The 22,857-nt window shown below is 47.9% G+C and overlaps 3 protein-coding genes across 9 annotated transcripts; 2 read left to right on the forward strand and 1 right to left on the reverse strand.

Annotated features, from left to right (window-relative positions):
* The first annotated feature begins 206 nt into the window (after positions 1–206).
* lg18h7orf25 (linkage group 18 C7orf25 homolog) lies at positions 207–4,393 on the forward strand. Of its 3 annotated transcripts, none has more exons than XM_085388192.1 (2): positions 207–348; positions 2,877–4,393. In XM_085388192.1, exon 2 carries the CDS (start codon positions 2,903–2,905, stop codon positions 4,157–4,159), a length of 1,257 nt encoding a protein of 418 aa, XP_085244318.1. In that variant the 5' UTR covers positions 207–348; positions 2,877–2,902; the 3' UTR covers positions 4,160–4,393. The 3 variants fall into 3 exon arrangements, with proteins under 3 accessions (XP_085244318.1, XP_085244320.1, XP_085244319.1); XM_085388194.1 differs by lacking the exon at positions 207–348 and adding an exon at positions 756–774; XM_085388193.1 differs by lacking the exon at positions 207–348 and adding an exon at positions 796–901.
* A 42-nt stretch (positions 4,394–4,435) lies between these two features.
* On the forward strand, positions 4,436–13,353 carry LOC146647300 (E3 ubiquitin-protein ligase RNF31). Of its 4 annotated transcripts, none has more exons than XM_085388189.1 (17): positions 4,436–4,632; positions 5,279–5,369; positions 6,535–6,600; positions 6,689–6,855; positions 7,046–7,170; positions 7,248–7,465; positions 7,542–7,939; positions 8,021–8,203; positions 8,273–8,371; positions 9,358–9,447; positions 9,526–9,628; positions 11,688–11,806; positions 12,138–12,251; positions 12,333–12,399; positions 12,471–12,564; positions 12,642–12,810; positions 12,910–13,353. In XM_085388189.1, exons 1-17 carry the CDS (start codon positions 4,588–4,590, stop codon positions 13,069–13,071), a joined length of 2,310 nt encoding a protein of 769 aa, XP_085244315.1. In that variant the 5' UTR covers positions 4,436–4,587; the 3' UTR covers positions 13,072–13,353. The 4 variants fall into 4 exon arrangements, 2 of the variants coding, with proteins under 2 accessions (XP_085244315.1, XP_085244316.1); XM_085388190.1 differs by having other exon boundaries at positions 12,943–13,353; XR_014908388.1 differs by lacking the exon at positions 12,910–13,353 and having other exon boundaries at positions 9,526–9,708; positions 12,157–12,251; positions 12,642–12,686.
* Positions 13,354–13,782: 429 nt separating this feature from the next.
* Positions 13,783–20,443, reverse strand: LOC146647301 (inositol monophosphatase 1-like). 2 transcript variants are annotated; one of them, XM_085388195.1, is made up of 9 exons: positions 20,381–20,443; positions 18,523–18,602; positions 17,955–18,088; positions 17,638–17,742; positions 16,110–16,155; positions 14,478–14,586; positions 14,274–14,382; positions 14,052–14,203; positions 13,783–13,982 (listed from the first exon to the last, which is right to left on the reverse strand). In XM_085388195.1, exons 2-9 carry the CDS (start codon positions 18,583–18,585, stop codon positions 13,852–13,854), a joined length of 849 nt encoding a protein of 282 aa, XP_085244321.1. In that variant the 5' UTR covers positions 18,586–18,602; positions 20,381–20,443; the 3' UTR covers positions 13,783–13,851. The 2 variants fall into 2 exon arrangements, with proteins under 2 accessions (XP_085244321.1, XP_085244322.1); XM_085388196.1 differs by lacking the exon at positions 20,381–20,443 and adding an exon at positions 20,167–20,354.
* Between the last annotated feature and the right edge of the window lie 2,414 nt (positions 20,444–22,857).

A 22,857-nucleotide genomic window follows, 5' to 3' on the forward strand; every position in this document is an offset into this window, starting at 1 on the left:
CAGCGTTTATAGAGATTGACAGACCACGTGACTTTCGCGCATTGCATTGTAGGTACGAGTGGCAACAAAATCAAAACACTGCATCAAGCGCTAGCACCGGTAATCACCTGGGATCACATCCATAACAGCAGCAGTGACCGGAACCTGGTCTGTGCAAGCCTCTCTTATTACGAGCTCTTATTTTCTATTTAAGGTTTGAACTCCGCCTTTGTTCTGAAAATCCTGCCGGAAGCGGCCGGGCTCTTCCTGCCAGCTGAGCAGAGCCGCAGAGGAAAAAACTGCTGTCAGTTAGCGTTAGCATTAGCCTCGCAGGTAGCACATTTCTGCCGCGCACACGTCACTGCTGCCGTAAGTAACGTCAAAGTTTCCTTTTAGCTTCTGGACTTTTTAAAAATATATATATATATATATGAATTACGTCACAGATCAACGTTTAATACCGGGCTGACGTCATGTTAGCATCATAGCTAACGTTCAAAGGTATGCGAGTTTGTACAGGTGAGTTCATACCTGTACAAACTTCAGCTTTAAGGGTCGAGTAAAGGAAAACCCAAAGCTGTCCAATCAGAGCACCTCATAAATATCGCCTGCATTCAGATCACGTGGGTAGCTTCAAGAAGAACAAGCCGCACGGGACAGCGATCAATTATCAGTAGTGAATAGACCGGATCAGCAGCGTGTGTGATATAAACACCTGTGTAAGCAGCATGCAGCAGCTGTACAACAGCTGACGTCATCAAACTTTCCTGACCTCTGACCTTTAGGAAGAGCTCTGTGAGTAACGCTTACAGTACAGTATAGATGGGTTAGTCACGAGGTGAGGAAGAATTTGGAGAACTGCCCGACCTTTGATGGGGTGATGCTGAAGGCGCGACCCTGCAGAGGGTTCATGTTTGTTCAGGTTAGCTGAAGTCGACAGATGTGTCTCAATTGTGACGTGGTCGGAGAGCTGCTTCGTTCATTGTAGTGTTTGAATAAGAGGACAACGTCATCAGACTTCATGTGTAATCCACTCAAAGGGTAGAGTTGGGATTATGGCAGCAGTACAAGCTCTGTGCCCCAAAGCTAGGTCTGCGTATCGCTGGTTTCTACAATCTGCAGTTCTGATTCACAAGGTCCTCATTCAATTTAGCCTCAGACAGAAATATTATAATTCATTTATCAGTTATATCCATGTATACAAACAAAGCTGTGAGACTTCATCAGAGGTGTGAGCATCACAGCTTTGTGTCAAAGTAACTGAGGATAAAACATGAAGCAGATGTTCCTGGCCTGGCTTTTTATAGCAGATGACCTTAAAATATTCTGCAGTAGAACAAAAACTGAAGAAAACCATGAATCAACATGTGAACATGAACTGGTGCTGCTGAAGGGAAGCAAAGTTACAGAGGTTTGATTACAGACACAGCTGAGCAGTCATTGAGGTTTACGTGTGTTCAGTACTGTAGAGCAGAAATGGGGCTGTGACGTCAGAGGCCGACACACTGAACACAGCAGCGACTGGTTCATGATGATAGCAGAGCTTTGATGGTAAACTGGTGTGTGAGCACACTGAGAGAGAGAGAGCTGTAGGGCTGTGCGATATGACCAAAATCTCATATCCCGATATAAATCATCTGTCGTCCGATAACGATATAAATCACAAAAATGTAACATATTCTGTGAATCTCGGGCAGCTCGACTTGCGTGAAGTGTTTCCAGCTGGGCTTCTAGAGTCCAGTGTTTTAACCGATGCATGAAACGATACATTTTTAGACATAAGTTGTAACAGCCGCCGTTTTCTTTGTGAGTATTTATTACACGGCGTGCTGCGGGGAAAAGCCTGCTCTAACGTTTGAGTCTAAGGTTTATTTTTTTTAGCACCTGGCGACTCTTTTTTTACTTCTCATCCGTAAACACTGCATCTTTCACGTGATTCAGTTTATTTTGAAAAGTCTCAACAGGATCTTGAGCTTTATTGTGAAAGGTGTATGTGGAAAATAAACAAGCGGACACGCGATGGTTGTACCGTTGTTGTTGCTAACGACAACGCATAAAAACAAGCGCTTGTCTGTCTGTAGGGTGGTTATATATAAGAGAAAGAGAGAACTTTAAGAAATTAATATAGCATCTACAGTGACATCAAAGCCATGAAAAAATATTACTGTAAACAGTTTATTTTGCGACACCACGAAACAAACGATAGCGTAAAACGAGAGATGTTTTTATATCATCATCCGATATATATCGTTATATCGAACAGCCCTAGAGAGCTGTGCAGGAAGTAAGAGCCAAACTCCGAGGGGATGAATGAGGATGTTTGAAGCGTACTTTGGATCTTCTTTGGCTGCTGGTTCAGTCAGTTTAGCTCAGCGTGAGGAAACCTGCAGAATCTGTCAGATGTCGACTTTCAGCCCGTCTGTGAACGTCTTTGTGTGGAATGCGTGTACCTGCTGTTTGCTGTTGTTGAAGTAGTTTTGTGAGCTTTAAGCTGAGAATCAAAATACATTTAAAACAGATTCAATGAGTCGATGTCACAAAAACAAACTAAAAATTTTTACTTTTAAACCCACTGTCCCCAACCGTGACAGGCGGTGAGCGTAGAAGGATGGCGATATCGGTGCTAGGTGAAACGAGGCGGAGCAGGTGGTGTCTCGTCAGACGGGCGCCGTACAAAGGTTTTGGGTGTAAACAGAGAGTGAAATAAACACTTACGATGACATCATAAAACAGGTTAGACTGGGTTTAGTCACTGGCTACCTGACTTCCTGTCACTGCAGGTGATCTTCCTGACCTGTGCAGGTGAATCGGGAAGATGCACTTTGAATGATTCGTTTGGAGTCGTTATCTTGGCTACAAACAGGAAGTGACCTCTCTGATACGCTCTTTGTCCTCAGGTGTCCTCAGGTGTGATGCAGATGCCATGTCCCTGCAGGCTGTGCTCCAACAGAGGATTAGCTCTGCCCAGCAGCTGCTGCAGCGGGCGGAGACGCTGTGTCTGGGTGTCGAGGGTCACCAGAAGCTGTGTGGGAAACTGCGAGCCGAGCTGCGCTTCCTGCAGCGGGTAGAGGCAGGAGAGGTGCACGTGAAGGAGTCTCACCTGCACAGCACCAACCTCACCCACCTGACAGCCATCGTGGACTCTGCACAGAGTCTGGATGACATCACAGCGCTGCTGCACGTCTTCACCTACCAGGACTCTGCCGGGCACCGCCGCACCCTGGTGGTTGATGTGGTCGCCAACGGGGGACACACTTGGGTGAAGGCAGTGGGCAGGAAGGCGGAGGCTCTTCACAACATCTGGCAGGGGCGGGGCCAGTATGGCGACAAGAGCATCATACGGCAGGCCGAGGACTTCCTGCAGGCAAGCCGCCAGCAGCCTGTACACTACTGCCACCCGCACGTCATCTTCGCCTTCTACAACGGCGTCTCCAGCCCCATGGCTGACCACCTGCGGGACATGGGCGTGTCCGTCCGCGGTGACATCGTGGCTGTGAATGCTGTGGCAACTGAGGAGGAGGAAGAGCAGCACCAGGAGGAGGAGGAGGAACAAGCTGAGGAAGACAAGGATGGTGAGGTGGACGAGGAGGAGGAGGACACGTCAGAGCTCACGCGGGTTGACCGCGGCACAGTGGTGGCCAGCCTGGCGTTCCCAGCACAAGTGCATGTGGAAGAGTGCCGGCGGGTGAATCTGGACATCACGACACTCATCACGTACGTGTCATCGCTCAGCCACGGCCGGTGCCACTTCGCTTTCAGGGAGCATGTGCTGACAGAGCAAGCCGCCCAGGAATGCCGCCAGCAGGTGCTTCCGCAGCTCGACGCTTTTATGGAGGGCAAGGAATTGTTTGCCTGCCGTGCCGCCGTCCACGACTTCCAGGTCATTCTGAACACGCTTGGCGGGCCTGGTGAGAAGGAGCGCGCTCAGAAGCTGCTGGCCCGTCTCCACGTGGTGGATGACCAGCCGTCGGAGCGCACTCTGCACCTCACGCCCAGTGCCAAGATCAACCGCCGTTCACTCATGATCTTTGGCACCGGAGACTGGCTGAGGGCCGTTACCATGACAGCAAACAGCCGCTTTGTGCGGGCGGCAGCCAATCAGGGCGTCCGGTACAGCGTGTTCATCCACCAGCCAAGAGCGCTGACCGAGGGCAAAGAGTGGAGGGCCACACCCGTCTGAGGCCACGCCCACAGTTGACTCATCTGCGGCAGACGGTTTCAATCAATCAGGCTGATCAGACATCAGTGTCAATAAAGCTTGGGTTTAAATTAAAGTTTACATTGTGGAGAAAAAAGGTTTAGTTCAAAGAAAGGAGAGAAAAATGGAAAACTTTAGTTTGAGTCTTTGTGTGGTCACGTGCTGCCTAAACTTCCTGTATATGTATCTGCTCAATAAAGTATATGTACTGATCAATTCACTGAAACCACGAGCCTTTTTAAATAAAGTAACCCTCCAGCTGCGAGGCTATGCCTTTACTCTGAAACTCTGTGGGCGGAAGAGGGCGCGTCTGTTTTTCCAGTCGGGTCAGTTAGCTTGTTAGCATGTGACTGTGGGAGCGGCTGGATGTTCAAGCTCTTCCCCGCTTCTGAGAGGCATTTGTGGGGGAGATGCCGCAGGTCGAGCGGGAGGCGGAGCTCCGCACTCTGACGGAGGTGAGAACGAGACCGTGAAGCTGCCCCTGAGCTTCAAAATCAAACTTTATAAGTCTGATAACTTTCTGCTGCTGCTAGCCGGTCAACTGGGGTTAGCTCGGCAGCTACATGCTAAAAGCAAGCTCCTCCTCTTCCTCACTCTGGCTTATCCTTCCTCCTCCTCTTCCTCACTCTGGCTTATCCTTCCTCCTCCTCTTCCTCACTCTGGCTTATCCTTCCTCCTCTTCCTCACTCTGGCTTATCCTTCCTCCTCTTCCTCACTCTGGCTGTTGTCTCTTCCTCCTCTTCCTCACTCTGGCTGTTGTCTCTTCCTCCTCTTCCTCACTCTGGCTGTTGTCTCTTCCTCCTCTTCCTCACTCTGGCTGTTGTCTCTTCCTCCTCTTCCTCACTCTGGCTGTTGTCTCTTCCTCCTCTTCCTCACTCTGGCTGTTGTCTCTTCCTCCTCTTCCTCACCATGTTTCTTCCTCCTCTTCCTCACTCTGGCTGTTGTCTCTTCCTCACTCTGGCTGTTGTCTCTTCCTCCTCTTCCTCACTCTGGCTCATCTTTCCTTCTCTTCCTTACTCTAGCTAATGTTTCTTCCTCACCCTGGCTAATGCATCCTTATCACTGTGGTTTAATCCTCCTCTTCCTCACTGTCTTCCTCAGTGTGGGTACCTGCATCCAGGTGAGACCCTGTGTGACCTTCACTCGGTTCAGTCTCTGTTCCCTGATCTTCGTCTCTACGTTGATTTTTACTGTGAGTACCTCAGAAATGACTTCCTGTTGTTTTATTTTGTCAGGCCCTTTCTCAACTCTGAAGCGCACGAGTCCGTGATCGCGTTCTCTCGCGATTTGTACAATTGGACCGCCAGCGTACTTGATGATATCACAGGTCTGGAGCCTCTTAATTTAACTGTGATTAATATGTTATGAAGCTTAACTTCAATCACAGCCAAACTGATTTATTCAGGAACAAATAAAACACTGAAATAAACCGAACATTAGTATTTAGAAGTGATCCAAGTATCTTATAGATCGTGTTTAACCTGAGTAGCGAAATCTCTATTAATAAAATCAGTGTACATGCATGCCTTAATAAAAAGCAGGTGAGCTGTTAGAACACTTTTATTTTAGTGGACACTCAAACATTACAGACAGCTGCTGGGGTTTGGAAGAGAACTGAACAAATATTTAAATTATAATCTGATCATTTTGAAACAGCCTTCAGAATCTCCACATATTAACATGCTGGTGAAAAACTTTCCTCCTGAATTGAAACATATCTCAGCCAAAACACAGGAGCAAATAAAACACTGAAATAAACCAAAAAATTGACATTTTGAAGTTACCTGAGAGACTTGTATATCATGTTTAACCTGAGTAGTGAAAGACCACGGGGGGGGGAACGATGTGCCGGGAGTCCGCTGTTCTCGCCGGCTCTAGTGATCCTCGACCTCGCTGTCTGCTATGGAGCTGGCGGGTCACAGACGTCTCCGAAACGTCGCACGTTCGGAAATATGATATCTTGATAAACCGAGCAGATATTTGAAGCTTACACAGCTACATTCTCGCCTGAAAATAACTTAAAAGTTTATTTTGTGACCCAGAAAGAGGAATATTTAAAAGTTTTTAGCCGCGCTCGTCCGCCATTGCCGCGTTTCAGTTTTGGACGAAATGCATTCTGGGATATTTAACTGTACCAAGTCCACACAAGTCACCACCGATGCACGCTCGATAAAACGGGCGGAGCGAGAACACATCCGGGACTTTTTCGCGTTCTCGGCTTGATGCGTACTTTAAATAGGAACAGTACTTGGTCTCCGACTGATGACGTATCACGAGTACGCACAAGTACGCATATTGAGACTTGGCTTGGTAAATCAGGGCGATTTCCTGTTTCAGAATAAGAGTTTGTGTTTCAGGTTTCCCAAATAAACAAAAGAAGAAGTTGTTGTTTCTCGCCGGGACACTTCCTGTTCAGTACGAAGGTGAGCCTCCGAGCTGTCGGCCATGTTGTCTGTTTACTGTTTGTAGTGACATCATGAAGGTCAAGCTGGCGCTTTGGTTTTTATACAGGAAGTGAGTATAATATCCCAGTATGCATCTGGCTCCACGAGACGCACCCATCATCGAGGCCTCGCTGTTATGTTTGCCCATCGGTCTCCATGGTGATAAACCCGACCTGTCCGTGCGTGGACGCTGCCGGGAACATCAGGCTGGACGCGCTCACAAACTGGGCTGAGGTAAGATGTACTGAGCATGCTCTGTGGGGCTGAGTCAGCTGGCTCAGTGGACAGGTCTGACCCAACAGAAAACTAACTATTAGTGAAAATATACCTGAAAACACATGTTTAAGAAGGTGGAGCCTCCACACAGGCAGAAGGTGGAGCTAAAACACACTCTAAACATTATGTTTATGCCACTTATTGCTAGGGCGTGTCCAACCTGTCACTACTCGTGTCAGAGATGAGGCGGGCCTTCCAGAAGGATACCCCCCTTTATAGCAGGTGCCCTGTGCAAACTCCGCCCCCTGCAGGTGAACAGGTGTCAGCTGACAGGTCAGTTCCTCACTGTGTGTTCAGTCAGTGTTTCGGTTACGTAGATGGACTGACGAGAGTGGTTTCTCCTTCTGCAGCCTCCAAAGTCCCCTGCACAACTGCACCTCCTCCTCCCCGCAGCGTCGCCAACTTTCTGAAGTCACCTTCCAAAGTCCCGCCCACTCCAGCCAGCGTGAGCAGAGTGGGGAGGTGAGGGCAGCGAGGTCATACACCGATGAACTGCTGGGGATTGACTTCAGTGCTCTGCCTCTCACCTCCAACCGCCACACCAACCCCTTCCTAAACTCCTCCTCAGGTGAGTCTCAGAAAACACGAACAAGCTCCAGGTGAACGTGAGAAAAGTTGAACCCACCTGGTTCTGGTTCCCGCAGGTACAGAACCCCTCAGCAGGATGATGGGTGAGCTGAGGCTAGATGGAGACTCGTCTGCACGATCTGTCCAATCAGAAGCAGAGCGACGCCGTCCAGTTACGAGACGGCCATCCGCCGCAGCACCCGAGCTACAGCGTCCTCAGAGATCTCAGTTACAAGCGGACCAGGTGAGCCAGACTCTGGCGTCTCGGCAGCTTCTCCAGTCTGTGTCCCGGATGGCGGCGCGGCTCCCTCCGGACCAGGCGGCGGTTTTTCTGTCTCTGATGGCGATGGAGGGGCGGAGCTTCAGTCTGGCCGATGTCTTGGAGGCGGTCCAGATCAACAGAGACTTCGCATCAGCTCTCAGGTTCCTGAGCCACAGCTGCCCCATCTGTCAAGAGCAGGTGTCTTTCAGCAAGGTGAGCCACAGGTTTGAACCGGCCAATCAGAGCGCGCGCAGCCGGCTGATGTTCTTCTTCTCTCTCTGTGTTTCCCCGCAGATCATCACAATGACGCACTGCTCCTGCTTCCTGTGTCAGACGTGCTTCAAGATGTTCTTCACAACGGCCATTAAGGAGCGCAATGTCGATCAGCTGGTCTGCCCTCAGTGTGGCCGACCGGAGGTCAGAGGTCAGGGCGGGCTGGAAGAGTCCATGGACTACTTCAACCTGCTGGATACACAGGTGAGGTGCGTTCCGGCCTAGTTTACGTGGCGATGACCAGTTCTGACACGTGTCTGTTTGTCGGTGTAGATCCGCCACTTTCTGCCTGCCGACGTCCACGAGCTGTTCCAGAGGAAACTCAGAGACCGAGCTCTGCAGGAGATGCCCAACTTCTGCTGGTGTGCTCACGTAAGAACCCGAACGATCTGAGCCTCGCAGTCCAGAAGCTCACAGAAGCAAGAAATGAATACCGCTGCTAGTATCGATACAAACTGTGATCATCTGCTGCGTGACGTTCGGTCCTCAGACCCGCTGTGGGATACTTTTTGTCTCTGCAGCGTGGCTGTCAGAGCCTGTCCTGAGCCATGACTTCATGACAAATAAAATCTTAACCATTAGAGCAGCGGTCTCCAACCTTTTTTGTGCCACGGACCGGTTTATGCCCGACAATATTTTCACGGACCGGCCTTTAAGGTGTCGCGGATAAATACTACAAAATAAAACTAGTACCGGTACCGAAAAAAAGAAGATTTATTCATAACACACGTGAAAAGACCCAGGAAAACTGAGTTAACGATCAAAACGATAACAAAATAACGCTGAAAACCGATAAAAACCCTGAAAACTATACATTTCACACTTTCGCGGCCCAGTACCAAACGACTCGACAGGCCTACTTGTTGTTCCTAGAGTATTTGAAAGTAGAATGGGAGGCAGAGCCTTCAGTTTTCAGGCCCCTCTTCTGTGGAACCAGCTTCCAGTTTGGATTCAGGAGACAGACACTATCTCTACTTTCAAGATTAGGCTTCAAACTTTCCTTTTTGCTAAAGCATACACCCAGTGCATCATGGGAAACCCCCAGCAGCCTAGACCTATAGCAGCATAAATAAGGGAGGCTTCAGGGTCACCTGATCCAACCCTGGGTGTTTCTTCTTCACTCACATGTGTTTATACACCCTTCTGTATTTAATCATTAGTGATTATTCATCTCTGGCTCTTCCTCCCCCGACCCCCAACCAAACCCCTGAGCTCTGCCGGAGGTTTCTTCCTGTTATAAGGGAGTTTTGCCTTCCCGCTGTCGCTGAGTGCTTGTTCGTTGGGTTTCTTTGTATTACTGTGGGCCGTTGACCTTACAGAATAAACCTTGTTGAGACGACTGTTGTTTGGTGTTTCAGTGTTCATTCGGGATGCTGCACGAGGCCCAGCGCCTCAGGATGGACTGTCCAAGCTGTAAGAAGAGCACCTGTTCTCAGTGCAGATCACCTGTAAGACACTCTCTCACGCACACACACAGGTGAACCAGCCTCAGATCGGGTCCTGACCACAGTCCCTGTGTTCTGCAGTGGTCCCCCGAGCATCAGGGTCTGTCCTGTGAGCAGTTCCAAGTGTGGCAGCAGCAGAACCAGCCAGACCCTCACAGCACCTCCCAGCTGTACAGCAGCATCGGTACGAACCCAGAACCAGGTCCAGGAGACTCTGAGGGCCTCCTGCAGGACCTGAACCTAATGTTTCACCCCATCACTCAGGTGGTTATAAGCAAGCAGGTAGAAGTGGAAGCAGTCAGCATGTGACTGAAGGCTTTTTTACTCTTGCTGTTTACAAACTAACACACGAGGCCCTCAATCACCGAAAGCGTGACGCTCAGAGGACTTGACCCGGTCCAGTCAACGATCGGCGTGGGTGTTCTCGCCAAAAAACCCAGAAAGCAATGCCTGGGGGCTCTGAGCTGACATGCCGGGACCTGGTCTGTCCTGGTCTCCAGCTGTTCCATTAACGTTTAGCATCCACGAACAGAGGACATGGTGGCTGCTCAGGCGGTAGAGCAGGTCATCCACTGACTGAATGGTGGTGGTTTGATTCCTGGCTTTCCCGTAGTCTGCATGCCAAATATCCTTGGACACCATGTTGCTCTGCGACGCATTCATCGGAGAGTGAATGTGATGCATGTTAGACGCTAACGCTAACAGCTCAGAAAAAGTGCTTGTGTGAATGAAGTATAAGAACATCCGTTTACAAACTGTCCAAATGTTGATTGTGTCCTTCTGGACGTTTCCACCATCAGGTGACTTCTTCAGTGTCAGCTGACTGCAGGTTTCAAGGTTCAAGGTTCTTTATTTGTCACATGCATAGTTATACAAGTATAACACACAGTGAAATGTAGCCTGACACACTCCTCGACATGTGCAAAAAATTGGGGGGGGGGGGGTGTAGAGGAAGAACATTATATATATACACATATAGTATATACACTGGGTGAATGTGCAGTAGTAGCAGCAAGCAGGTGAATTCTGTACATTAATATGAATAGATATCTGACTATTTTACAGGATAGACAATATAAACATATTTAAAATGAAAGGAATTGAAATGTACATTGTGCCTTGGTTTAGTGTCTGGAAGAGTCCTGTCTCAGTCAATTATAGATGATGTGAGAGGGCGGGTGTGTGTGTGTTTAGGGCACGGATGGCTTGGGGATAGAAGCTCCTCTTGAGTCTCTCTGTCCTTGCCCGGAAGATGCGGAACCTTCTACCAGATTGCAGAAGTTGGAACAGTTTGTTGCCAGGATGGGACGGGTCCTTCAGTATCTGCGCTGCTCTAGTCCGGCATCTCCTGGTGTAGGTGTCCTGAAGCGGGGGGAGAGCAATCCTGCAGCAGCGTTCTGCTGTACGGATCACTCTCTGGAGAGCTTTTTGGTCCTTCACACAGCTGTTCCCAAACCACGATGTCATGTTCTGTGTGAGGATGCTCTCCACAGCGCCTGTATAGAAAATCCTGAGGATCTCTGGAGAGACCCTGAACTTCCTCAGTTGTCGTAGGTGATACAGGCGCTGCCTAGCCTTTTTGGTCTGGACCTGAATGTGGGCAGCCCATGTCAGGTCTGAGGAGATGTGGACACCAAGATACTTGAAGGACTGCACCCTCTCCACTGGAGCTCCATTGATGATGATGGGCTTGTAGTCTCTGTGCTGACCCCTTCTGAAGTCCACCACCAGCTCCTTGGTCTTGCTGACGTTCAGCTGGAGGTGGTTGTCCTGGCACCACGATGCCAGATTCTTCACTTCATCCATGTAGGCCGCCTCATCGTTGTTGGAGATGGCACCCAACACCACTGTGTCGTCAGCAAACTTCACAATGGTGTTGGAGCCATGGGTGGCCACACAGTCTGAAGTGTAGACTTCAGACTTATATTAAATATATTATATTTACATAATGGCTGAAACCAGCCCACTGAATGACCAGTGGGCTGTGAGGTCAGTTTATGATCATTAGTAATATGCAGATTGCCACGCCCACTGATCAAAGAGTCCCATTCAACGAGAGTTGGCTGCATTCACAGCATTGTAGGTAGGATGGTGGCCCCCTCCTCAACTCTGAGATGGCCTTACGTCTTTTCACTCGACTCCTCGCTCAAACCAGCGATTTCCCCACCTGGACGAATGAGGTTTAGTCGCACTAAGGCTCAGCCTGGTCCGTCCTGGTCTAACGTTTCCCTCTGTGTCCTCAGAGTGTCCAAACTGCCAGCTGGTCTTCAGCCTGTCCAAAGGGGGGTGTCTCCACTTCACCTGCAGTCAGTGCGGTCATCAGTTCTGCGGCGGCTGCAGTCAGCGCTTCGTTCTGGGCTCGGTGAGTTCCAGCTGTGCTGTGTGTAAGTGGAGCTCCAGGTGTTTGGTCAGAGAGAGATGGATTGTGGGTAACGAGTGTTAGACGACTGAAAGTTGTTCCTCGGTTTCATATTTACATCGTTATCAAACGAGCCAATCACAGCGTCTCACCTTATAAACGGTCTGATTATGAGTAAAGGCACCTGCTCTGATTATTCATCGTGCTGATAATTTGAGTTCTTTAATGTTTTTGAAGTTAACAAGAAAATGGTTCGGCTTCCAGCACCGAAGTGGCCAGGTGCACGAGACAGGTGTGTTAGAGACTTGACACCTGTGTTGTTTAACCTCTGCAGGCCTGTGGCTTCTCTGCAGACTGTACGAGCAAAGGTCTTCATGCTCACCACCCCAGAGACTGCCTGTACTACCTGAGGGACTGGAGTCTGACCCGCCTCCACCTGCTGCTGCAGGTGAGAGCCAGCAGATCAACCTGAGGTGTTCCCAGCTGTTCTGTGATCAGTACTTTACAGGTGTGCTGTCTCCTGTCTCAGCATTACAGAGTGTCTCCCTCCTGGTTGGAACCGCCCAAGGTCAGCTCACCTGACACCGCTCTGCCAGGTGAGACCTCTACCTGTCTACCTGGCATCTCCTTTGTCCTAGAGTCACTGACAGGTGTGTTCCCGTTCCAGCATCCTGTCCAGTGCTGGAGCTGAGAGACGATGGCAGCCAGAGGGAGGAGCCCTGTGGTCGACCTGCGTTACCTGAACACCGAGGATACTGCCAGTAAGACCACAGCTCCTAGTAAAGATGTTCTGCCAGATGTGCGTGGTCTTAGAGGCTTCGCCCCTTTCTCCTGACAGGTCACACTATAAGGAGCGTTTGGTGGAGCTGATTAACCGTTACCATGCTGACCCAGCGGTCCTCTTCAGTCTGGCAGAAATAAAGGCGGAGCTTCAGCGTTGGCATGTTACCGTTCCGACCAGAAAACCCGAGGAGCCAGAGCCACTCTACACTCATCGCCTCCGCATGGTCAGTGACATCACCAGATGGTGTTGTTCGTCATCAACAATGACGTCTGAGATTTATTTTGAAAGTCTGATGCGCTGTTTCAACCATGTTTCTTTTCAGCCAATCACAGTGCAGAATTCTGTCTCTCTGCAGACGCTGACCAATTGCACTCCTCTCAGGAAACAGCGCTGCTCTCCGGTTAAACGCATTAACAACCTCTGTCCTCTGCCCGTCACCGTGCCTGCTGGAGCCCCGCCCCCTCATGTGCTGCTAAGCGATTGACTCCACCCACTCCTAAAGTATGACCTCCCACTACACCCATCAGTTGCTATGACAGGGCGGCCCTGTGTTTTGATTGGCTCAGCACAAATATACTAATTAGGGACCAAATATGAGCAGCCAATCAGAGTTCAGCTAACAAGCTAACGATGGAAGCTGCCAGTTTTAGCATCTGTTAGCATGTCTTGAGCAGACTTCAGGAGGCGGAGTTTGAGCATCCTGTTTTTGTTCGCTGCACTTTACCTGTTTAACCAAGTTTAATGAATAAAAGCTGTCCTAACACACCTCGGCGTCCTGTCTTCCGTTTCCATGGGAAGTTGAGTTTTAACATTAAAAAAAAATAAAAAATTGTTTGAATATTTTTATAGAGAACAGAATATACTGGAGTTTTCTGCCCCAACTCAGCAGGAGCAGATAAACGGGGAGCCAAGGTCGTAGCTTAGGCGCCGTGTGAGAGAAAAGCATGTGAATGTTTAGGCTTTTATGATAAGGTGGAGGCACCAGAGGCTATAAGAGTTTGATTAATGCTCCACCATTTTGAGATCTGAGGCTGTCTGCATACAGTGTCCATCTCCCGCGTGTGTTCATTAAAATCGTTTGACTCAACCCGGCCGGACCAGTGTTGTTATTGTGGTTTTTTCTCTTGTCTCCATCCCCAGTATTTTGAACCTTAACAATGGTGACCTGCCGTCAGTCACACAAACACGCGGGTGCTTTCATAGAAAACTTTTATTTAAACTTTCCAAACAGGAAGGTGTGCTCCTCACACCTGTCAGTGTGTGTTTAGCTCTTCTTCGGTGGTGTGGCGTCGTCTCTGGGCAGACTGAAGGGGACGATCGCTTTGACGAGTCGCTCTGTGATTGTTTTGCTGTTAGCGGCGATGATCCTCCTGGACATCAGGTCCACGTCGCCACCTGAACACGGAGACACCGTTAGCTGGAAACACCTGAGCAGGGAAATGTGCTGTTGATGGGTTAGCTTACCATCGACGTCCATCAGCACGCCGCCAGCCTCGGACACGATCAACGACGCGGCAGCCACGTCCCAAACGTGGATCCCGATCTCGTAGTACGCCTCCACACAGCCCGACGCCACCAGACACATGTTGATGGCGGCGGAACCTGCCCCGCGCACCCTGAGACGGATGGACACGTCAGCTATGGGAAAACAAGCGTGCAGTGATGTCAACGTGGCGGCAGCCTTACCCGTGAACAGGGAGGCAGAGGATGTTTCGGAGGCTTTGGAAGATTTTATCAACAACGTCGGCGTCTCTGTCCGATCCAAACTCCGTGGCCACCATCGCCTGTTCCACGGCTGATGACATCACACACAGATAAACAAACAGGTGATCGACCGCCCGCATAAGTGATGTCACTGATTTATTGGTTATCGATTCGCTGAGCGCTGACCTTCCTGCCGGGACACCTGCAGCGGCTCGCCGTTACAGAATGCTCCCTTTCCCCGCCTCGCCGTGAACATCTTGTCCTCCACACAGCTGAAGACAACGCCAAACTCCACCTGAGGGAGGGGAAGAAGAGTAGAGGCCGCTGTGAGGTCAACAGGTGAGGTCGTTCATGCTCATCCTCAGGTGGCTTGAACACCTGAAGCTACCTGTTAGTGTTTAGAGAGCGCTGACGTTTTGCCAGCAGGCTCAGTAAACTGATCGCAAGGCCAGTAATGTTGTGGGGATGGAGCTGGACTCGTTAGGGTGGTGTCAGAGAGGCAAAGACAATGATGGATAATACCTCCCACCCACTCCATGACGTGCTACCTACAGGAGCACGCTCAGTGAGAAGCTGAGATTACCCATAATGCACCACACTCATCTGCCTGTACAACTCCATCTAACACACTGTAAACACTGCAGTAGTTACAGCCTTTTGCACACGCTCTTTCTACTCTGATGTTGCTGTTAATCCTTGATATTTATTATTGAGGGATTTCTATATATTAGGGCTATTTCTTAAATCTGTAGCAGTTTCTGTACTGGAGCAGCTGTAACCCACATTACCTGAGGGATTAATAAAGTATGCTGATTCTGATTTTCTCTTTTTAGCTGCCAAATCGCCATGGTAACAGATGCTGAGCACCTCACCTAGTCAGGAGCAGGTGAGGTGCCGCGTTTACTCTTTTGGTCATTTTATATGCTGCAGCAGGTGGAGCACCATCGCTTGCTAACGCGTGTGTGGGAACAGCCACGCCACCTCTCCACCTAAGGAAACACTCCCAGGTGAAGCAGACAGTGGTGATGCTGCGCCTGTGAGCCAGGGCGAAGCTCAACTGAAGAAAGATAAAACCAGAAATGGCGCCACTCTGAAAAGTTTCCACCAGAGGGATGAGACCCGGGCTCAAGTAACCGAGGCTCACCTGAGGCTACGTCTGCACGTACACGGGGATTTTTGAAAACGGAGATTTTCTGTTTTCTTTTCTTTTTTTAAATCCCTTCCACAGACGCAAAAATGAAGGAAAACGCAGCTAGGAACATGCCAAAGCAGCAGTTGGCGATATATTCCTAACCGTGTAGGAATGTTGACCAATCAGAAGCCTAGGTGGGAAAGAGTAAACAAAGTCGGGGCATAGAAGCAGAACTGAGTCCTATGTGTGGAGGGACAGTAACTGTTTGTAAGCATGTAAACTCTGCAGAGAGTAAAATTAACAGTATTTTGTCCAAGTCTGCCATTGTAGAAATTCATTTCACAAAAACATGGCGCACAGTGTGATGTCAAACGAGGCGCACACCTTTGACGCTGCGTTTTCTCTGTGTTCCTCGTCCACATGTAAACGCAAAATCTGAGTTTTTAAAAATCTCCGTTTTCAGTGACCGAAAACGCCGTTTACGTGTGGACGAAAGGTGCAAACGCATAGAAAAATCTGCGTGGGGTTAGCGGCCCCGTTTTCACTTTTCAGTATTTATTGCTGCTCATTAATAAGACAGAAGGATTTCTTATCTGATTAATCGACTACTAAAGTCAGGGCTGCAGCCCTGTGATGTCGCTGCTGATGTCAAAGGTCAGGAGGATGGTGCTGATGTGGGCTCAGACCTGTTTGTTGATGGCGAATCCGATGGAAATGGCAACAAAAGGAAACCTGTGAAGGAGAAACAGACACAGGAAGTTAACGTGTTGGCACCGTCATACGTGTTCCTGCAGAGCAGGTCTGTTTACCTGTTAGGTCACCACGGTAACCAGTGCCCATCAGCGTTTTAAATGAGCTGATTCAGTGTGCCGAACACCAAGCCAAACAGGAAGTCATCTGCTTCAAAGTAAAGGTTCATCCTAACGTTCATGATGATCACATCATCGATCTACCCGCTGAGGGACGGCTCGAGCTGAACATTGATCATCCTTCATCGATCTCTCAGTGACTCTCTGATCGATTCCCTCTGAGTCAGTTGGACCAAATAAACCTCAGATCTGGAGGTAATCGATCAGAAGAGCCGTAGACCCCGCCTCACTCTCTGAGTAGAGCAGGGCGATATGGCCAAAAATATTTATCACCATATACATTTGAAAATTTGTGATAACGATATAACTGACACGAGACAAAATGCTTTACAACTCCACAACTTTATTAGTGCAAAAACCCATCAATGTATTTTCACTTCAACAAGCAGCTGTTTTATCTGCATTAAAGTTATATAAAATGTAACAGTGCAAACTCCTCGCTGACAGTTTAACCAAAAAGCATTTCCAGTGGAAACTGGCCGACACGTCCTCAGCATAACCATGTATAACATCCACAACACTTAAAAAGAGGTTAAACACACACAACACGGTAACATTATGCTGAAGCACAGCACGTATCACTCCGCGAGGCTCCGCCTACGATAGCCGTTGTTGTGCCAAAGGTATCCCCGACAGAATTTGTTTCCCCTGTGCTGGGAGCAGGAAGTACTGATGTTTTCATTTTGTGAAAAATTAGCATCGTTACATTACCATTCAGTTTGAGGGTTACAACAGAAAATGATATATTTATTGCTCACAGGGTATCAGATGGGATTATTTTAATAAACCATTAACATTTTGGCTGATAACTATTTTTATTCTCCTGTAACTTCACTATATAAAGAGATAAATCCTCCAAAGTTTCAGGAGTAATGCGTCATAATAAGAAGTGTTTGTGAACGAAAAATCAGCAATGTGGGACACTGTTTGTCCGTGAGTTACACAGGGGGAACAAATTGTGGCAGGATCAGCCTGATATTATTTGTATCCCACTATAACTTCGTTGTATAAAGAGCTAAGATCTCAAAAATGTCAGGAGTATCAACAAAATCAACAATGTGGGATACTGTTTGTCCGTGATTTGGACAGTCCAGCGTGTGCTCCCGACGCAGGGGAAACTAATTCTGTCGGGGATACCGAGTTTGGCACAACACCGGCATGTGCGTATGAAAACAAAGGCACTGCGCATGCGCGTTTTACCCATATTCTATCGCCATCTTTCATTTTCCTATCGTTGCCCGACATTACACCGGTGCTACCGTGAACAGTATGGCCCAGCACTATCTCTGAGCGCCCACAGGAAACAAAGAAGCTGCAATGATGATGTCAGAGAGTGCAAACTCACGCGTGAACGAAGTTGGTCGTGCCATCGATGGGGTCGATGATCCAGGTGGGCGAGTCAGAGAGGACGCAGGGCTCACCTGCAGCCACTGACTCCTCCCCTATGAACCTGAATCGCACAGAACAGGTGAAGCCGTTACACGCTGAACGAGGAAGAGCCACGAGACGGCAGCCAGAGATGTTCCAGCAGGTCATCTCTGCTACTCCTCAGCAGCACACAGCTGGATCCCTGAACATCTGGATCTGATCATAACGCTTATCTTTGTAAACTGATGATCAATAATCCGACTGGACATGCACAGAGGGGGTGGAGCTTCATACCTGTGGGTGGGGAACTTTTCCTTCACTGACTGGATGATGAGCTGCTCCACCTTCTGGTCGGTCTGCGTCACTAAATCCACCACCGAACTCTTCGTCATCACTGCCCTGTCACCACGCAGAGCGTCACACACCACCTGATCAATGCACCAATAACTGATCAATATTTACTCCTGATCAATGCACTGATAGCTTATCAATCAGAAGCTGATCAGCCAATAGTTTCAGTTACTAAGTCTGTCATCTGGGGTTAACCTGAGATTTCAAGATAAAAGCCTTTGTTTCCTCTTTGCGCTCAGAACGTTTCAGAGAAGAAGAAAGTGACTCCACCCCCTCTGTTTTGGAGCGTGCTCAGTAAGTGAAGAAATGGCAGGAAGCGGATTCTGCAGTCGTGACGGCCGTGCGGCTCACTGTCAAGCAGTCGTCAGCTGACCCTGAAGGTCACATGGGCGAGTGACGTTCAGGTGAAAAGAATGAACTTCCTGAGACTCCTCTGTTTCATAATGAAATCACCTGTAGGCCCTGACAGGTGAGTCTCAGGTGGGAAAGAAAAAGGAAGATGACGACTGACCTCTCCAGCTTTTCGTGCCACGGCGACAGCGTGGTCCATGGCGTTCTGCCAGGGGTCAGCCATGTTGGAGGAGGAACTTCCTGTGGAAAGAGGAAAGACTGCGTGAGGTGTGTTCCAATATTCCACTTTGATCAGGAAGGTTCCTCACTGACATACGCTTCAGTTGTCCATACACTAGGGGAAGCAGCTTCAATGCTTCCTTTATGACCTCCTTTAGCAGAGGAGACACTGGACCGTCTTTATGAAAAGGGAGGAGAAAATGGCGTCCCATAATTCGTTATCCATCCGACCATTCATGAAAACATAATCGCAGTAGCCAAAGCGGAGCAGATCATGTAAATGTCCATTCTAAGTGTTTTTTCTTTTCATTCAGAACCTGTATATATATTTATTTACAGCTTTTATCAGCAGCAGTGAAACTCACAGCTGAACCCTGAGCGTCACATGAAGAACACAGAAAGCTGTATGAGCGCAACATTATGATCTATACGAACTGATCAAAGTGTGCTTGTATGATCAGTGATCGTTAGTAATGTCCAGTGTTGGGAAGGTTACTTTAAAATGTATTCCACTACAGATTACAGCACTGCTGAGAAACAGAAGCTGAGTTCACTTCATTTCTGCTGTTTCATGGAAACAGTTACTGAGGACCAATAAGTGGGCTCGCCTCTGAACGCTCAGCGTGACACTGATGAAGAGTTTTGGGACACAAGTTTTAGTAATATCATCATTTTAGCAGTATTGCAGAAAATGTTCCTCCTCCTTTAAAACACCAGAAAGATATGCTTTACAGACTGTTATCGTTTCTATCACCTCCATAAAACAAGAACACACACTGTGGTGAAGCTAGACCAGCCTTTTGTAGTTCGTCTTCTGCACATTGTAGTTTCAACACGCCAGACTTCCTGTTAAAGAGACACCAGTGTAAGGTTGTTCATGTTTCTTTAAGTTCCCCAAGAAGTATGATAAATGTTTTTTTCTGATAAATTTGTTAATACTTTTAGCTAAATTTTTTATCCATAAATGTAAGTTTACTACTAAAACACCATATTTCTGTCATTATTTTAAGGATGTGGAAATGTACATACAATCAATATCAGACTCCACCAACAAAAAGGCTCAAAACAATATATGTATGTGAATTTTTGCGTGTATTCCTATAATTGTTACCTTTTTCTTTACCCCTGGCTTTGTGTGTTCATGTTCTGTTGTTTTGTATACTTCATCTGTTCGTATGTTGTATACTCATTGTTTGTTAAATAAAGTTTTAAAAAAAAGTGTAAGGTTGTTCCGGTTCTAAGTGCACGCCTCTTCCCTTTTCCTGAGTCCTCAGCAGTTCTCCTTCTCACCTTTGACCTCAGTGACGTTTTCATCGAGGTCAAGGAAGAGCGTCAGGAATAGGAGACATGAGGGACTTCTGGAATGCACCAGGAATGCCCAGAGTCCTCATCATAAGAACCACATCAGTAATCAATAACATCAATCTGGGAGGTGATGGATCGATAATCCAGTAACACCAATCCTGACCTATCACAGCGGGTCCTGAATTGGCCACAGGTGACCGCTAAGTGGCTGTCTCAGCGCGTCCTCTCATCGAGTTTACGGTCACTAACCGAGTATATACTGATTATCAATGAGCGTTACCTGGTGGCACGTGACGAAGTGTCAAGCGCGCCGACACCTTTTCCGTGCGCGTGCCCACCGGCACTGCCGCGCCGTATGAAATCAGCTGATTTCTGAACGGAAGTACTACGCCGCTGATTCCCGCCACAAATTCCAAAACCGGAAGTAAGGCGGCGGATCAACGAGACGTTTCGAAAACAAGTAAAGAGGAACAGCGCGAACCCTGAAAACGCACCTGAGGCTCTCGAGGTCGGTCTGAAGGTAATCCGTAACGGGTTAGCAGCTCCACTTTCGGGTTTCTTCTTCTACGTTCTACGACTGAGCGCTGCCGCCTCCTACTGGACATTGACTGTCACAACAACAACACTAGAAAAGGTTGCATTTCCTGCGAAAATGCAGTGTGAACGCCGTGTAGTGGAATCTGAAAACAGCAGGACAGCTATCTGTTGAAAACAGGTGTAGAAGCTGAACTCTGCTTTATTTGAAAGACTACACTGAAGACTGTCAAGAAAGCAGATTACATGCAAGCAGGGGAGATGTCCAGCATCTGTCCCATGTAGTGCTCGAACCCTTGCCACCAGATCTCACAGCAGCTGCGCATCCCACTGCGCCAAACCAGTTCTGGTCCCAAACAAAGATATGATGAGAGGAAAAAAACGTGCACTGTGCAGAAGAAGCTAAATGCGCAGAAAAGAGGTGAAAATGCTGAATGTTCAGCAACAAAGAGATAAGGAACCTGAAAATTGTGCTGAAAAGAGGTGAAAAAGCTGAAATTTGTGTGGAAAAGTTTAAACAGTTGAAGTGTTAACTGAAGAAAATGTTGCCATAAGCGGGATTCGAACCCGCGCCTCCTACTCTGAGAACGGCTGCTCATCTCACTGAGCTAAAACGCGACTCAGCAGCAAAACTAGTGATCACACTGATAATGTGGTACCTGTCAGCAAAATGGGCCAAAAAATGGCATAAAAAGCTGAATATCTCAAAAAGTATAAAAGTTATCATCACCAAAAGATATAGCAGTGGAAAGCAGAAATAGCAGAACAGTTTAAAGTTTGAATGGTGAAAATCGACTGAAAACTGAGGGAGTAGTTAAGCGGCAAAGAAACGGAGCAACTAGAATAATAAAGGATAAAGAATAAAGAGAAACAGGAACTCAACAGTGTGCCTTTGAGGCATCCACACAAATACACCACTAAAGCCTACTACTACCTACTGGCGTGGCACGGTTTTCAGGGTTTTGCATTAGGTCATAGTACCTGGTACTTTTATGGTACCTGCACAGCCGTAGCTCCGTACTTTATTTCAAACACAGAACATTACAGATCAAAGATCTTGTACATATCCAGATAAGCAATGTTAGAATCACAATCAGCATACTTTGTTAATCCCTCAGGAAACGATGTGGTTTACAGTTGCTCCAGTACAGTAACAGAAACAGACTATTTAACAATACAATATGTTACAGATTTAAGAAAAAGCACAATATATACAAATCACTCAATAATAAATAACAAATCAAATCACTTTTATTGTCACATCACATGTGCAGGTACATTGGTACAGTACATGCAAGTGAAATTCTTGTGTGCGAGCTTCACAAGCAACAGAGGTGTGCAAAATACAATAACGTAAGAACAAGCAAATATAAGAATGGCTACATCTGAGAGTAATAAATATATGTACAATATAAGAGTGTATGCATTACTAAATGTTAATATTAAATGTGTGTGTGTGTGTGTGTGTGTACACATATTTTACAAATTAAATAGAGTAAACAATAAATAAAATATATAAAATATACAGAGTTGAATATGTGCAAAACAGTGGCATTACTGTACAGTGTGGAGTGCATAATGTTAAAGTTCCAGTAGTGAAGCTGAGGTGTCTATGACGTGTTCAGCAGTCTGATGGCCTGATGGAAGAAGCTGTCTCTCAGTCTGCTGGTACGGGACCGGATGCTGCAGAACCTCCTTCCTGATGGAAGCAGTCTGAACAGTTTATGGCTGGGGTGACTGGAGTCCTTGATGATCCTCCCCGCTTTCCTCAGGCACCGCTTCCTGTAGATGTCTTGGAGGGAGGGAAGCTCACCTCCAATTATCCGTTCAGAGCACCGCACTACTCGCTGGAGAGCTTTGCAGTTGTAGGCGGTGCTGTTGCCATACCAGGTGGTGATGCATCCAGTGAGGATGCTCTCAATGGCACAGTGATAGGAGGTCCTGAGGATGCGGGGGCTCGTGCTGAATCTTTTCAGTCTCCTGAGAAAGAAGAGGCGCTGCTGCGCCTTCTTCACTGTTTTGTTTGTGTGTACTGACCACGTAAGATCCTCAGCCAGATGTACACCAAGGAACCGGAAGCTGCTCACTCTCTCCACAGCAGCGCCGTTGATGGTGATGGGGGTGTGTACTTCTCTGCACCTCCGGAAGTCCACTATCAACTCCTTTGTCTTTGCGACGTTGAGGGTGAGATGGTTGTCTTGACACCAGTGGGTCAGGGCGCTGACCTCCTTCCTGTAAGCCGTCTCATCACCGTTGGTGATAAGACCCACCACTGTAGTGTCGTCCGCAAACTTCACAATGATGTTGGAGCTGTTAGTGGCCGTGCAGTCGTAGGTGAGAGTGAGTACAGGAGAAGGCTCAGTACATCAAGGATTGACAGAGGTGATTATAAATAAGCATCAAGAACACTGACAGGAATATTACAGTAAAATAGAAA

This window comes from Rhamphochromis longiceps, linkage group LG18, assembly GCF_057381845.1.
Source record: "Rhamphochromis longiceps isolate RC_006_pf linkage group LG18, R_longiceps_female_GT1.1, whole genome shotgun sequence".
Taxonomy (NCBI): domain Eukaryota; kingdom Metazoa; phylum Chordata; class Actinopteri; order Cichliformes; family Cichlidae; genus Rhamphochromis; species Rhamphochromis longiceps.

What these genes read in the sequence shown, in the direction of transcription:
- lg18h7orf25 (XM_085388192.1), top strand. Translation starts at nt 2,903, where the DNA reads ATGTCCCTGCAGGCTGTGCTCCAACAGAGGATTAGCTCTGCCCAGCAG.
- LOC146647300 (XM_085388189.1), top strand. Translation starts at nt 4,588, where the DNA reads ATGCCGCAGGTCGAGCGGGAGGCGGAGCTCCGCACTCTGACGGAG. An exon ending in AGCAGGTGTCTTTCAGCAAG is followed by an intron (nt 7,940 to 8,020) that starts GTGAGCCACAGG and finishes GTTTCCCCGCAG; the next exon opens with ATCATCACAATGACGCACTG. An exon ending in AGCGCTTCGTTCTGGGCTCG is followed by an intron (nt 11,807 to 12,137) that starts GTGAGTTCCAGC and finishes TAACCTCTGCAG; the next exon opens with GCCTGTGGCTTCTCTGCAGA.
- LOC146647301 (XM_085388195.1), bottom strand. Translation starts at nt 18,585, where the DNA reads ATGGCTGACCCCTGGCAGAACGCCATGGACCACGCTGTCGCCGTGGCA. An exon ending in GAAAAGTTCCCCACCCACAG is followed by an intron (nt 17,743 to 17,954) that starts GTATGAAGCTCC and finishes TGTGCGATTCAG; the next exon opens with GTTCATAGGGGAGGAGTCAG. An exon ending in CGTGCTGATGGACGTCGATG is followed by an intron (nt 13,983 to 14,051) that starts GTAAGCTAACCC and finishes CTCCGTGTTCAG; the next exon opens with GTGGCGACGTGGACCTGATG.